Source organism: Alternaria metachromatica (assembly GCF_023757995.1).
Source record: "Alternaria metachromatica strain BMP 0045 chromosome Unknown scaffold_46, whole genome shotgun sequence".
Classification (NCBI taxonomy): Eukaryota; Fungi; Ascomycota; class Dothideomycetes; order Pleosporales; family Pleosporaceae; genus Alternaria; species Alternaria metachromatica.
In genome coordinates this window covers 1-12,581 of record NW_026055537.1, presented here as the reverse complement: position 1 = coordinate 12,581, position 12,581 = coordinate 1, and the positions used below count along the sequence as shown (strand labels likewise).

The 12,581-nt window shown below is 53.4% G+C and overlaps 7 protein-coding genes across 7 annotated transcripts; 4 read left to right on the top strand and 3 right to left on the bottom strand.

Annotated features, from left to right (window-relative positions):
- Positions 1–287: 287 nt before the first annotated feature.
- On the top strand, positions 288–1,685 carry J4E83_010500 (uncharacterized protein; the record flags this gene model as incomplete). Its single annotated transcript, XM_049337381.1, has 2 exons — positions 288–326; positions 378–1,685. The coding sequence occupies 2 exons, from the start codon at positions 288–290 to the stop codon at positions 1,683–1,685; spliced, it is 1,347 nt and encodes a 448-aa protein (XP_049183466.1).
- A 939-nt stretch (positions 1,686–2,624) lies between these two features.
- On the bottom strand, positions 2,625–3,280 carry J4E83_010499 (uncharacterized protein; the record flags this gene model as incomplete). Its single annotated transcript, XM_049337380.1, has 2 exons — positions 2,625–2,814; positions 2,886–3,280. 2 exons carry the CDS (start codon positions 3,278–3,280, stop codon positions 2,625–2,627), a joined length of 585 nt encoding a protein of 194 aa, XP_049183465.1.
- Positions 3,281–4,699: 1,419 nt separating this feature from the next.
- On the top strand, positions 4,700–5,860 carry J4E83_010498 (uncharacterized protein; the record flags this gene model as incomplete). Its single annotated transcript, XM_049337379.1, has 1 exon — positions 4,700–5,860. The coding sequence occupies one exon, from the start codon at positions 4,700–4,702 to the stop codon at positions 5,858–5,860; it is 1,161 nt and encodes a 386-aa protein (XP_049183464.1).
- Positions 5,861–6,317: 457 nt separating this feature from the next.
- On the top strand, positions 6,318–7,034 carry J4E83_010497 (uncharacterized protein; the record flags this gene model as incomplete). The annotated part of the gene is made up of 1 exon (XM_049337378.1): positions 6,318–7,034. The coding sequence occupies one exon, from the start codon at positions 6,318–6,320 to the stop codon at positions 7,032–7,034; it is 717 nt and encodes a 238-aa protein (XP_049183463.1).
- A 50-nt stretch (positions 7,035–7,084) lies between these two features.
- On the bottom strand, positions 7,085–7,528 carry J4E83_010496 (uncharacterized protein; the record flags this gene model as incomplete). The annotated part of the gene is made up of 2 exons (XM_049337377.1): positions 7,085–7,286; positions 7,338–7,528. The coding sequence occupies 2 exons, from the start codon at positions 7,526–7,528 to the stop codon at positions 7,085–7,087; spliced, it is 393 nt and encodes a 130-aa protein (XP_049183462.1).
- Positions 7,529–9,181: 1,653 nt separating this feature from the next.
- Positions 9,182–10,194, top strand: J4E83_010495 (uncharacterized protein; the record flags this gene model as incomplete). The annotated part of the gene is made up of 2 exons (XM_049337376.1): positions 9,182–9,452; positions 9,662–10,194. The coding sequence occupies 2 exons, from the start codon at positions 9,182–9,184 to the stop codon at positions 10,192–10,194; spliced, it is 804 nt and encodes a 267-aa protein (XP_049183461.1).
- Positions 10,195–11,269: 1,075 nt separating this feature from the next.
- On the bottom strand, positions 11,270–11,940 carry J4E83_010494 (uncharacterized protein; the record flags this gene model as incomplete). Its single annotated transcript, XM_049337375.1, has 2 exons — positions 11,270–11,760; positions 11,883–11,940. 2 exons carry the CDS (start codon positions 11,938–11,940, stop codon positions 11,270–11,272), a joined length of 549 nt encoding a protein of 182 aa, XP_049183460.1.
- Positions 11,941–12,581: the final 641 nt, after the last annotated feature.

Here is a 12,581-nt window from a genome sequence, read left to right as displayed (position 1 = left end):
TCCGGGAAAAACATTGCGCAATGGAGGATGAGTTATTGCGCAATGCAGGATGAATTATTGCGCAATGGGCGACAATTGCCAGTCCAACTCCACTTTCAGTGTCTCTTATCCAACGCGCCCAGGCCAACACACAGATATAAAATATCTCTCCGGATCCGACGCACATCACTTCCACCTCTACCTCGAACTCGAAATCTCAGCCGCTGAACACGTTACAAACATGCTTCAGCTACTCGATCTACCGATAGAGATCGTCCAGCGCGTCTTCAACACACTAGCCAGAAAGCATGGTATACCAGCAGCGTGGTTGGCTCGAGGAACCTGCAGTAAGTACCCAACAATACAACAACCGCACACATGACATCCCAAGCTGACAGACTGCGACATTAGCCTCGTTCCGCGATTACATCACGTACGACATTCTCGCCAATCCAGCCCTCAACGCCTACCTCAAGACGCCTGCCGGCCGCAAGATCCTCAAGGAGTACCTCGCCGACTTCCTCTTCGTGCGAAGCAAGAAGCTCAACGGCTTCGCACGCAGCCATGTGACGGACTTCATCCGCGCTATCCTGCGAGCGATGACTCCATGGATCGCCAACGACACTGAAGAGGCTGCACTTAGGAGGGCGCTGTGTGAACTGTTTGTTCGCAACCACAGCGACGCGTTCAGATGCGTTACCACTGACTTCAACAAATTGGGATACTACATGCCGAACACCATCCGGGTCACTGATACTGCCCTGATTGCTGCAGCCGCCGCAACCGGAAAGCTCGACGCGTTGAAGCACTTCGTCGGCGCTAACAAGTGTCTTCTGTGGACGCAGTCACTAGCTTTTGGTTACCCACTTGATGCTGCGGTGTATGCGGGCCAAGAAGTTGCCACCAAGGCACTGGTACAGCAAGCCATCACCAATCAGGACCGAGACGTCGCTGGATACTCCTACACCGAGCATGTCTCCTTCCGCCAAGCCATCTGCACTACCATCGAACTGGAAGACCACCCCATGACGAAGACGAAATACCTCCTGGCCAAGTACATCACCGCGTTCGGCTCAGCAACCGAAGCCTGCATGAAAGCCTGGCTGGACAAGGCTATCCAAACCAACAAAGAAGAATTACTCAAGCTACTTCTTGCTTTGCCTTCGCAAACCGGTCCATCAACCATCTACGCCGCTTTCGAAACTGCATGCCGTCTTTCGAAGCCAGATCTCCTGCATCTACTCTTCGGTCCTCAGATCGGTCAAACTACCCTAGCCATCAACCAGATCCAAGGCTCCACATACGCCCTCCTCACCGCCGTCAACTTATGCACAACACCAGCCGCTGGCATCTTCATCAAGTCGCTGCTGGAACTAGGCGCCGATCCCAACGGTCCCGCGTACCTAGCCGGTGTCGAGCGGCCTCTCCAAGCAGCGATGCGTTACGGTCGTAGCATCGCTTGTCTGGTCTTACTTGAAGCTGGTGCTAATCCGCATTTGGTCACACCTGGAAGTTTGGCGTGGGTTGAGAGTGTGAAGAAGAGGTACCGGGAGGATACGAGGGCGGGTAGGGTGTTCAGGGAAGCGCTTGAGGTTTGCGAGGTGCCTAAGGTAGCGAGGGACGAGGACTTTCTTGTTGAGGTGGATGAGGCGGGTGGGGACGTGGAGGTTGAGGGTGGTGAGGAGGTGGAGGTAGGGGATGCCTAGGAGGATATGTTATGTTGGGGATATGCCCTACTTTCGCTCTAAGAGTAGCATAGACTGCAGGGCATCGTGGACGTCACTAGATAGCCTTATGCTGTAGCAATGTAAGAGGTATGCAAACTTGTGCTTTTAGTAAAATGCGAGGAATCACCGTCCTCAGTTGATCGCATTAAGACAAGATAAGATGAAAGTGACTCATGACGAGAAGGGTGTGCGCCGTGGGAGTACGGCAAGAGGAACGAAGAGAGGACGTGGAAGGAGAGTTTCGATATGGTGGGGCTTCCGCGGAGGTGACGAGCCCGATCATCGGCGTTTGTAGGCCGGTGTTTTGATGTTGTCTGCAGGGCGTAATTCTCAGGGGTCGTTTGTAGTTGAATCCGTCGCGCACGATCCCGGCTTCCCGTGTGGCGCGAAGTTTGCTGCAACCTCATGAATGGGATGCCGCATTCGGAGCGGCACTGCCCGTTCGCCGCGCCGACACTCCTCCAGCTTTTCCTGCTCAATCCTTTCTCCAAAGACACCTGAGTACTTCCAATCTTGCAGTGACGGATGATTACCTGTTGTTACCAACACGCACCCATGTTGCGGTGCGCGTCGCCACCGGTGCACGGCCGCTACCAAGATACCATCCAATGCGCACGCCGTCCCAGCCGTCCTTCAGTCACAAGCCTCCCAGAAGGATGGAGTCGCGTCGCCCCGTGATGAATTCTGGTCTCCTGTATGGTCGCATAATATAAACTTATGTCACTTGACATGGTTCCAACACGATCAGCATCCTCATTCGGCAACGACAATCATTTTTACGTATACTCAGCTCTCCAGGCGGACTACCCAATACCAATATCTTGAAGTCCTGGCTTATATCATGCCCATATTCGAAGCTAGTAAAAGAGACCGGCGCACCAACAGGATGTACGCCCTGCAGACAGTCCTGGTTACATTCTAACGAGGACTAAGGTCGTAGTTGCTTTGGACGGCCATACAGGCTATCGCTGGTTCATCCTCAACCTCGCCACTCGCAATCTTGCGTTTCAACTCCGCCCTTTCCTCGCTGTGCTTCCTCATCTCTTCGTCACGCTCGTTCTTGGTGCCGAAGGTTGGAATCAGCCCTGCAGGGGGGTTCATCCACTGCCTACAATCGCAGCATCATGTCAGCCTATGCTCCACATGCTCAATCAGTGTGCGATGAAAGGTGTGACTTACTCCTGTGGAACCGTTCTACCATCAACCCCGCGAAATCTGTCCTCTTTCTCTTGACTCCATGGACCTCTGTCCAACCATGATTTGATCAGTTCTGGCGACATGGGCTTTGCGTCAAAGACGTTGGTTTGAGTGACCTCGTCGGGCGGCCCGGGTAGGTATTCGATGACTCTCATCACACCGTCTCTGCAGATCATGTGGAAGTGATTCGCGTTCTCGCATTCTCGCATAGAGTCGATGAAGATCTCCAGCGGGTCTGTCTTGACTCTTGCTTCGGTAGAAGCGGCGGCCTTCTCCATGCCGCCTTCGTGTTGACTCGGGTCTGCGGTTGAAGGTTCCTCGTTGTTGGCGTTGAATCCTTCCTGGTTCCGCGGCATTGGCGATGACGACGAGGACATTGTTGATTTGTGTACAGTGGGAAAGAGGATTCAGGCGAGTAGCACTAGATTCAGGTGTTATTAAATGCAACCTCGGGTAGAGGGTTAAATAGAGTGGTGGCAGCAGGCGACGCGGTGTCTGCAAGAAGAGGATGCAGTGCGCAAAGGTTGAGATGCGGGGCGTACTTATAGACGGCACACCTAGGCAGTGCTGACCAACAGCATCCTGCATGACGCAGCATTGCGATCTACCAGCCTCGCAGTTGTGTGAGTATGCGCCAACATTTACATCGACAACTTGGAAGGATCGAGAAGAGACTCAGCAGTGGCCTATAAAGCCTCTACTTTTCGCCAGCAACATGAACATCCTCCCAGCAAGGCATACTTCAGTACACTACTCTAAAAAACGCCTCTTTTATCATACACCGAACTCGACATGAGGTTCTCGTTCTTCGTTTCCACCAGTGCGGCCATTCTGCTAGCAGCAGCAGCGCCTACTGAAGATGTGGTAGCTACACCTAAGGGCCACATCCAAACAAAACTTTATTGACATCAAAATACTAGTCGCTCGATGAAGCACTCAGGAACTTCGATTACGGCGAGATGATGGATCTTGGACGCGATGGAGTGCTTCGAAGCTTGAACGCAGCCCACGACACTGTATTGGACTTTGTCCAGCTCAGTGCGCCGCAGATCACGGAGTTTTTCGCTAAAACAGGCTCCGACCCGTCCGTCATGTCAGGCGTGTACGTTTGATCTTTTTAGACACTCTATCAGTAGATTTGGAAAATGAAACTAATCACTAGTGTAGCGATGGGCGCACCGTGACATCTGACGCTCAGCTATGGGCCGTCCCTGACGACATCGTCGCACGTGAGCCGACCGCCAGAACATCGGAGGCAAAGTTACCAGGGGTGCTGTCCGTGCACCAGAGGGCGGAATGCGTAGCGGGAGCGCCCTGTGATGAGACAGCTGATTGCTACGAATACAATTGCGCCCGCTGTCTTCGTGGGCCGATGTGCATTGGAGGTCCATCAGGCTGCCTCAATCAGAGCGGCAAGTGCGCATGGAACAGATGAGGACTGCCTCTTCTACCGTTGACTCAGCTTTTGGAAATCAAGGCTCAAGCCTATCACACTCGTTAGAATACACTTAAAATGAAGATGTTCTCAGAGCATACAGATTTCTTGTTTGCGCGATATCTCATGTGACTGCGTGGATGGTTTGACAAACATCGCACGACTCGACCAAATGAATACTTAAGGCTACACTCTGACTCCAGGCTTCTACTACTTTTCATTGTACACAAGCGCCCTATATATCTGCCCTTTCCGCTTCTCTGCTTGGATCACAGACTTCTGCCCAACAACACTTTTCTATACCTGGTTTATTAACAACTTCAATCTACCACAACTACTTCTTCGAAACACGCAATCAGCCATGTCGTCTACAGTACTAGTCAGCGACCTTCCTTCCAACTGCGAGTCCTCCTACGTCTTCACCGAGCTACGTTTGCAAGAAGACGAAGTCGAAGAAGTCTACACTCGAGCGAGAGGAGGCGAGTCCGCCTGGATAGTCTTCAAGTCCCGCGAGCTCGCCAAGGTATTCGAGAGTGACCACAAAGGCTACCACTTCGGGGCAACCGGCAAGAAGATCGCGACTAGCTTCTGGACCGAAGCCATTCCCGAACACGCCAGCAATCGCTATTCCGACTTCGTCCGCGCCCGTGATCACCAGATAGACTCGCGCACCGTTGAGATTACCGGTCTTCCCGCAAAACACACTCTGAGTGACATGAACAAGTTGCTAGAGTCGGTGCGAGATCAGTACGTTGAGGCCACCAAGCAGAATCAACATCTGAACCCGACCGACTACGGCTACTACGAGCCCATCAACATCCTTCAAGTCAAAACACCGGACCCCGGAGTCGGCCTTTTGCAGCTCGCGCAGCCGTGGATGGCGGTCGAGATTGTACGCCAGTACGCGGGTACTTACTGGAAGAACGCCACGCTCAACGCTCGGTGCGTTCCCGATGAAGAGATGGATAAATTGCTTGTCAATGAGCCCAGCGCCACTGACGTATCGCTCTTCGTCAAGGGCATCAAGGTCGGTACGTCATCGAAGGAGGTTCGAGAGATCTTCAAGGACTTTCCCATTCGAGACGTCAACATACTACCAGGCGGTAAGACGTTCTGCTTCGTCACCGTCCAGCAAGCACACGCAGACTCGATCCTCGCGCAGTTCAAGAATGGCGTCAAGTGGCAAGGTCGCACTATCAAGGTCGACTTATCGGATAAGGACAAGAGGAAGAAGAAGGCTGCGTTTGGTTCTGCCGGCGCCACTCCCTTTACTACGCCAGCTCCTCTACCACCTACGGATACCACGGACTTGAAACTGGAAAACCTGCCATACGACGTCACAAACCACAAAATCCTCACCCTGTTCGAGGGCTTCGCTGTCTACAAGGTCGTCATCAAGCAGGGCTATGCTTTTGTGGGTATTCCGACGGGGCAAGTCGGCCGCGCGCTCGACAAGCTGAACGAAACCATGATCGGGGCACAATACATCAAGGCCAAGGTTGCTGATCCCCGGAAGAAGTAGGGCTGCAGGTCTGGTTCGGTGCTGCGAAGGCGTCAAAGGGGTTTACGAGATGTCGGAAGCGGGTCGTTGCGTGTCTTGTATCTGTCAGCTGGTACGTTGGTGGGTACTCTAGAAAGGTTAGAAGGCTTGTAGGCGCTTAACTGTGGTAAGCTCTTGTGTTAATAATACTTCTCTTTTCGAGAGGACCTGATTGGATAGGTGCATATAGAATTCGGAAGTTGTGAGTCGCTCGTCTGCGTCGCGTCACCGCAGTACCATGGGACGATTGACTGTGGTAATGAAATACTTCCGAATAAATTCACTGCAATGTTGCCCTCGTGATGGATGGTGCCTAAAGTTACACTGACCATTCCTTGCATGAGCATGCTCGAGCTTCTATAACTCTAGCGTGTTGCGTCCCAAAAACACTTGCTGCTAAGCTCAACAAACGACCAAGCCGAACGCTCAAAGCTCAACCATGACAGATTACACCTACTACAGTTCATCCGCATCTAAAGGCTTCACCTTTCTGATACCATACCATGTCCAAGCCAAGTTTGTCGCGATCACGAAGAAACTACCTCCCACCGCGCGCCCAGTATACCGCGAATATTTTGGCGACATCATGGCATGTCGAGATCGAGCTCGAAACTCGGCCGAGGAAATGCAAGCGTTCGTGAACGATAGCTTTCCGCGTATTTCGAAGGATCATAACCGACTAGCGAATCTGATGAATGCGGAAATCGACAAGCAAAGGAAGAATGTGTTGGTCAAGATACCAATCACAGGCGATGGGACGGCGGCTGAAGACGATGAGGACGAACCGGTAGCGCAGGCGCATAAGAAAAAGCAGAGTGTCGCTACCCCAGGCAAAAAGGTAACACCGGATGCTGTGTCAGAGGTTTCTGCGGAGGCTGCAGTGCGCGAAGAGTCCCCTGAAGCAGCTTTCCCCCCGACTATGGCGAATGCGGAGCTTGTTCGGCCAGCTCTGCGTCAGGGTCCTGCGACATCGTCGGCTTCTCCAACCGGTATAAGCAGCGAACAATCCGAGGTAGACGAGGAAGACAGCGAGATGAGCGTGATATTTGTCGACACATCAGAGCCTTGGAAAGATTCGCTTTGGCCACACGGCGCCTGGGTCGATGGTCTAGAAGTCATCGATGCGCTTCCATGGGCGCGCCCAAAACCGACCTAAACGCATCGCTCGGATCGCCACCTTCCCGTATGAAGCCACACCACCCGTACTTAATCCTCGTTTCTCTTTATGCCTGCCTTTATGTCCCAGAAACAGGTGACCTGCAGCTTTCCGCGGCCGACGCACTCAGGGTTGTCGCAGTGGAAGCGCGAACATCGTTCTCGGTAGCGGAAGTCGATGTTGTTGAGGCAGTACATGCACGGCCATAAGTCGACGTAGGGGAAGGTGGCCTTGATCTCGTACGTAGCGTTCCTGCGTTGAGTCAGATTAGAAAGCGTTTAGAAATGACACGTTAGCGATCACCTCCACTTTTGGATGTCTTCTCGCGTCAGGTTGTGCGATGCCGGAGGGTCTTCTTGTCTGAGGGTCGGGGTATCGCTTCGTTGGGCTGTTGAAGCGCCTGCCTTCGTGGGTGCTGGAGCGCTTTGCTCATCGGATTGCCGAAGCTCACTGCTTCTCCGACGATTCTCGCGTCTCAGTCGTTGGGCGTTCATGTCTTGTGGTTGTTGGGTTTCCTGAGCGCTCGGTTTTGGGGCGTTACCGTATCCGAACAGCGGCATGGTTATCGTCGTGCGATATTCGCAATAGAGAATAAAGAGTCGTGGGTTAGTCAAGGAAGTCAAAGAACTTGTCAGCTGTTCAGTGAACGAAGCTTTGTGTGACGATATTCACTCGCGTAGCGCGTGGCATCAACCACGTAACGGTAAACTCTGGATTGTGAATATGTTCGGTCGTCGCACGGTTCGGAAAGACATGATGACGCATAATGTACCAAATCTCCCATGGCAAACTGCACATGACCTGATCTAATGCTGATTTCCAAATCATTGTGATCACGAGGCGTATATATTCTTTGCTGGTATAGTGAATCAGCAAATGCCACTTTGCTGGGTATCGTTCGCATCTCCATGGGTTTGCCTGGCTCCCCAGTACAGGTCCAGTACAGCATGGTGAGTGCGGAATGGCTGACGAGAACTTGAAATCTTGCAGTCGCCTTCCCAGCTGGGGCACAAACTTTTTCACACGGAGAAAGGCACCTGCTGTGAGCGGTATCTTGACCTAGGCGACATTTGCGCCGGTGGCGGCCACCGCGGTGCGCCTAGCTGCATCTGTGGAAACCAGGACTGTAATGCGGATCGCTTTCGTCAAGATTTGGAGATGGATTCAAGCTCGATAGAAATCGCGATGGTGAGCTGATGTATTTTTCGCACAGGTGGAAGGTTGCGAGATTGTTGCCGTCGTCGCGCAAGATCAAGCCGCACCAAGACGCCATGACCACCGCGTCGGCCGAGACTTCTCCGACCGCCGACGCCGACGGAACTTCAACCACCCACAGGCAAACGTCCATTTCCCGACATCCACGACGAGAGATCTGTACACTATGGCGTCTCACCCTTCGTCGACTCCCAGGCCCTCAAAAAAAATACATACTCGCGACTTCTTCAACCGACGTAATTGACACGTCGCATTAAAGAGCCGGAAAGCTGCGGTTCTCACACCCGACGCGCGTGTAACCAGTCATCTGAAGAGCACCCATGCTTCAAGATGATGCGCATGCTGGTGCTTTCAAAATGGACCTGGTGATGAATACGCGTAACGATGTGAGCGCCGGAATCAATATTGTAAAGAGGATGTATCCTGAAACTATGTGATGCGTCTGCATTCGTGATATCAGCGTGTGCCGATGTTCTGGACTGTCGGTGTGCGACGACGAATGAGGGCGCTTACGCCGCAACGACGGGTAACGAGACGAAGATGAGTTGGGTTGCGGAGGCGGCTTGGGTGATGCTGCTGAGAGTGCACCTTGGACTGACCCAGATCGTTATCTATTTGCGAAGAGATGGTATGCAGGCAATGCGCGAGAGAGTACGTTGGCAATCCCATGCTGGGCGAAACGGCAGCCTGGCATCACTCAGAGGTGTCTGCGCCGCCATTATACAGCGGTCACCATATCCAAGACCACCTCAGATGCTCGAATTCGGTATCGCACTTCTTCATTTCACTATTACGATGCGGCGGATGATATCACAATAGGAAGCAGAGTTCATTGTCGATGCTGGGCACGTTTAGCGCCGTATATACTCCCCGACCTCTCACTCCCAGGTCCTCCGCCATCCGCTTCACTTCCATAGCTACTCTACTCTAGAATGGCCACGATGACACACCGCCAACAGCGAAAGACGACCACGACGGCTAAGCTAGGGAATCTAGACGTTCTCCTTATCGCTCTACGAGCTGACCTCGGCCCCGACTGGGGATGCTACAAGGAACTCATAGAGGGGGCTGCAGATGCGAAGGCAAACGGCGAGAATGTTTCCGCCTGGGTCGACCAAATCGAGCCGCTCGTGCGAAACACCGCTTCGCAATTCGCGCATCAGGGAGTGCTGTTTCTGTTAGGCATCAAGGTGGGTAGTGAAGGTGAGATGTCTTTCCTTATCTAGCACCTTCACGTCAAAACTAAACTCTCTCAGCTTCTTCTGTGACCAAGACCACCGACAAGACCAACGACATGTCCGCTCCACCTCCTGACACTCGACGCCCAGCGCAACCAGTACGGCCCTCAACCAACATGCAGTCCGCTCCACCTCCTGACACCCAACGCCCGCCACTGCCAGTGCAACCCTCAGTCAACGTGCAGTCCGCTCCACCTCCTGACATCCGACGCCCAGCGCAAGCAGCACAGCCCTCAGCCAACATGCAGAGCAACTTCAACCCCACCTGGACGCCCATACCCTCACCCAGTTCAAGCAGCTACATACCGCCAACACCCACCTCCGTCGCATCCAAAAAACGCTCAGCCGCCAACGTAGCCTTCCAGGGTCAGAAGCAGGCCACCGCGACACAGCCTCTCAAATCCGACTGGTTCGGCGGTTACGTCCTTCACCAAGACCCAGCCTTTCGGCGCGACGTATTCGAGTTCTTTGGACACGAGGTACCTGACAAGCCCGATCCAAAGCACCACGATCAATCCGATGTATCGTCCGTGTACAAGGCTGCGGATGACGATCTTGCGGTTTGGAGGGCGGGCGCTGGGGCTGAGGGCGAAGTGAAGGACGGCGCTCAGGAGGGTCAGAAGGACATGATCAAGAGCGTGGAGGATGCGAAGCGGGAGCGTGTGCGAGAAGGCTTGCGCTTTAAGCTTTTCGACAAGTTGGATTGATATTGGGTAGTGGTGAGGGGGCCGCTCTTGGAGTCAGGCGTCTGCGGGGGCTGAGCTGGTGCGGAGACCAGCGACGTACGATGTTATGGAAGGGCAGATGGAGGACTTTTGGAGCGTGCGATACATGGTTGGGCTGGCAGGGAAGGCGTTTGGCGTCGCTAAAGGATGGATGATACCCGGAAGACTTGTGAATGATACTATGAAGAAACACGCCTCCCCTTCTACGTTCATCTATTGATATCCTCTAGCTATTGAATGAACGTGTCCAAATCATGTCTCCCTATATCTCCTCCAATGAATGAATATGCCTAAATTACATCCCTCTGTACTCCCTCTAATAAACGAATGTGTCTTTGTGTTATTCGGTCGTACTACTCATCTCGCAACCCCAAGATTCTTTCCCAGCCCCGCAGCCCTGCGTGCTTCTACAGCATCCATCCCGTTCCATACAGAACACGTACGACTATGTCACAGTGTAATGACCTTGATCGTTGTTGCACGATGCCAATCCCAGTCTCTCTTGCAACTTCCCTTCAGCGTTCAACGACCCGTCAGGGATCTGAAGCTCAAAGGGCTGACCGTTATCACAGCAGTTCCATTATTCTCAGTGTAGGTAACCTATCCCTACACATTTCCGGTAGTATGGGAATAGTTATCTCTTCGAAGGCTTTCTTAGAAGAAACGCGTAAAACTGCGATCTCAAGTGTACCGAGCTGGAAGATGTATTAGAAATCGATAACATTTGGTTCTTTTTGTAGAAGTTCTAAAGACCTCGGTGGGTATCCATGATAAACGCCAGTGAACCCTTGTAATGCGAAATGACCATACTCCTAGTAATGCGAGGAACCCGAGCACTACTCATCGGGTTGCCGTATGCTCGCTGGTAACGCGACGATTCTCTTCCGCTCGATGATGATGATGCGTTGATGGCTCTCCATGGCTTCCAAGACACGTCGTTGACCCAGCCGCAGTATAACTGCTCGTATGCCTTGCGTATCCATCGCGACCGCTGCCATCCGCAATCTTAGTCCCATAACACCATTGCAGCAGCAGCCATCCATCGAACCCCTGAACTTCATCCACTCCGCACGGTACTAGCATCATCCCCACCCCCATCAACCTTCTTCTTCTTTTTCTTCTTCTTCGGCTCCTCCCCTCCTCCTCCACCATCCCCCTCCCCACCATCAACCTTCTTCCTCGGCCTCCCCAACTTCCCCCCATTACCACCCCCTCCTCCTCCCCCACTACCACCACCCTCCCCATCCCCCCCAGCACCATCCTTCTCCACAAGCACCGCCCCCTCATCAGTATCAAACGCCTTCCTCTTCCTCTTCAACTCCTTATCCGTCTCCAGCATCTCGCTTACCCTACCCAATTTCCCCGTATCCCTCCTCAGCATGAACTTGAAGTCGTCGAGCTTGATTTTGGCGCGCCGGGCGTGGTGCGCGACGGACGCGGCTTCGTGGCAGGTTTCGATGATGTAGTCGGTTATGATTTCGTCGAGGACGCGCATGGTTTCTGGGAGGGGGTAGTCGTTGTCGCCGAAGGCGAGGAGGAAGGCTTCTACTGGGGATGGGTTAATATGATTGGAAGGTGGTTTGGGTGGTGGAGATGATTATAAGGTTTGGGGGTTTGGGGTGGATGGGTGCGCATTGAGGGTGCTGATGGATCGGGGTATGGGGACTTACAGTCTTGCGTAGGGAACTGCTGGCCTTTTTGCCGCAGGCGCATACGTGGCTCTGTCATGGTGTTGTGTGTCTGGCGCTCTTTGTCGTTGTTCGACTGCCTCGTTCTCTCTCAGCGCTTCTCTTGCTCGTTCCTTCGTCGCCGCTATCCGTGACAATCGCGTGTAAAACCTGCGCGCAACACCCGTATGATGTACTTGCGCAGTGCCGTAATAGTCGTTTTTCGATGGTTGAGGTGAAGTCGCGACAAGTCTCCAGGGCTGCGTCGCGCTTGTTCCAGCGACGATAGCTAGCGCGCTGCGCGAGCTGCAATGACGATCCCACATGCGGCAGCCGGGAGTGCGCACAGACGCCTTTGTCCGCGGGCGCAACCAATGTTCACAACTACAGTAAAGCGACAATCTGGCCTGAAGCGCGCGCTTTCACTAGGCAGCAACCTTTTACCTACCCTCTCTGACTACGAGCGCATCTACGCTGAGATATACACGAAGACACCGATAGCGACGAACGCACACCATCCGACACCTATCCAAAACCACCACGATAAACACTCCGCCTTGACACCCACATCCACATCCATCACGATGGTCAGTCTCTCTCCCCCCCCTCTCCCACCCTCTCCCTCACTCCCTCTCCCCTTCTCCCCTTCTCCCTTTCTCCCTCCCTCACCCCCCCTCCCTCCCTCCCCATCCCCCTCTTCAT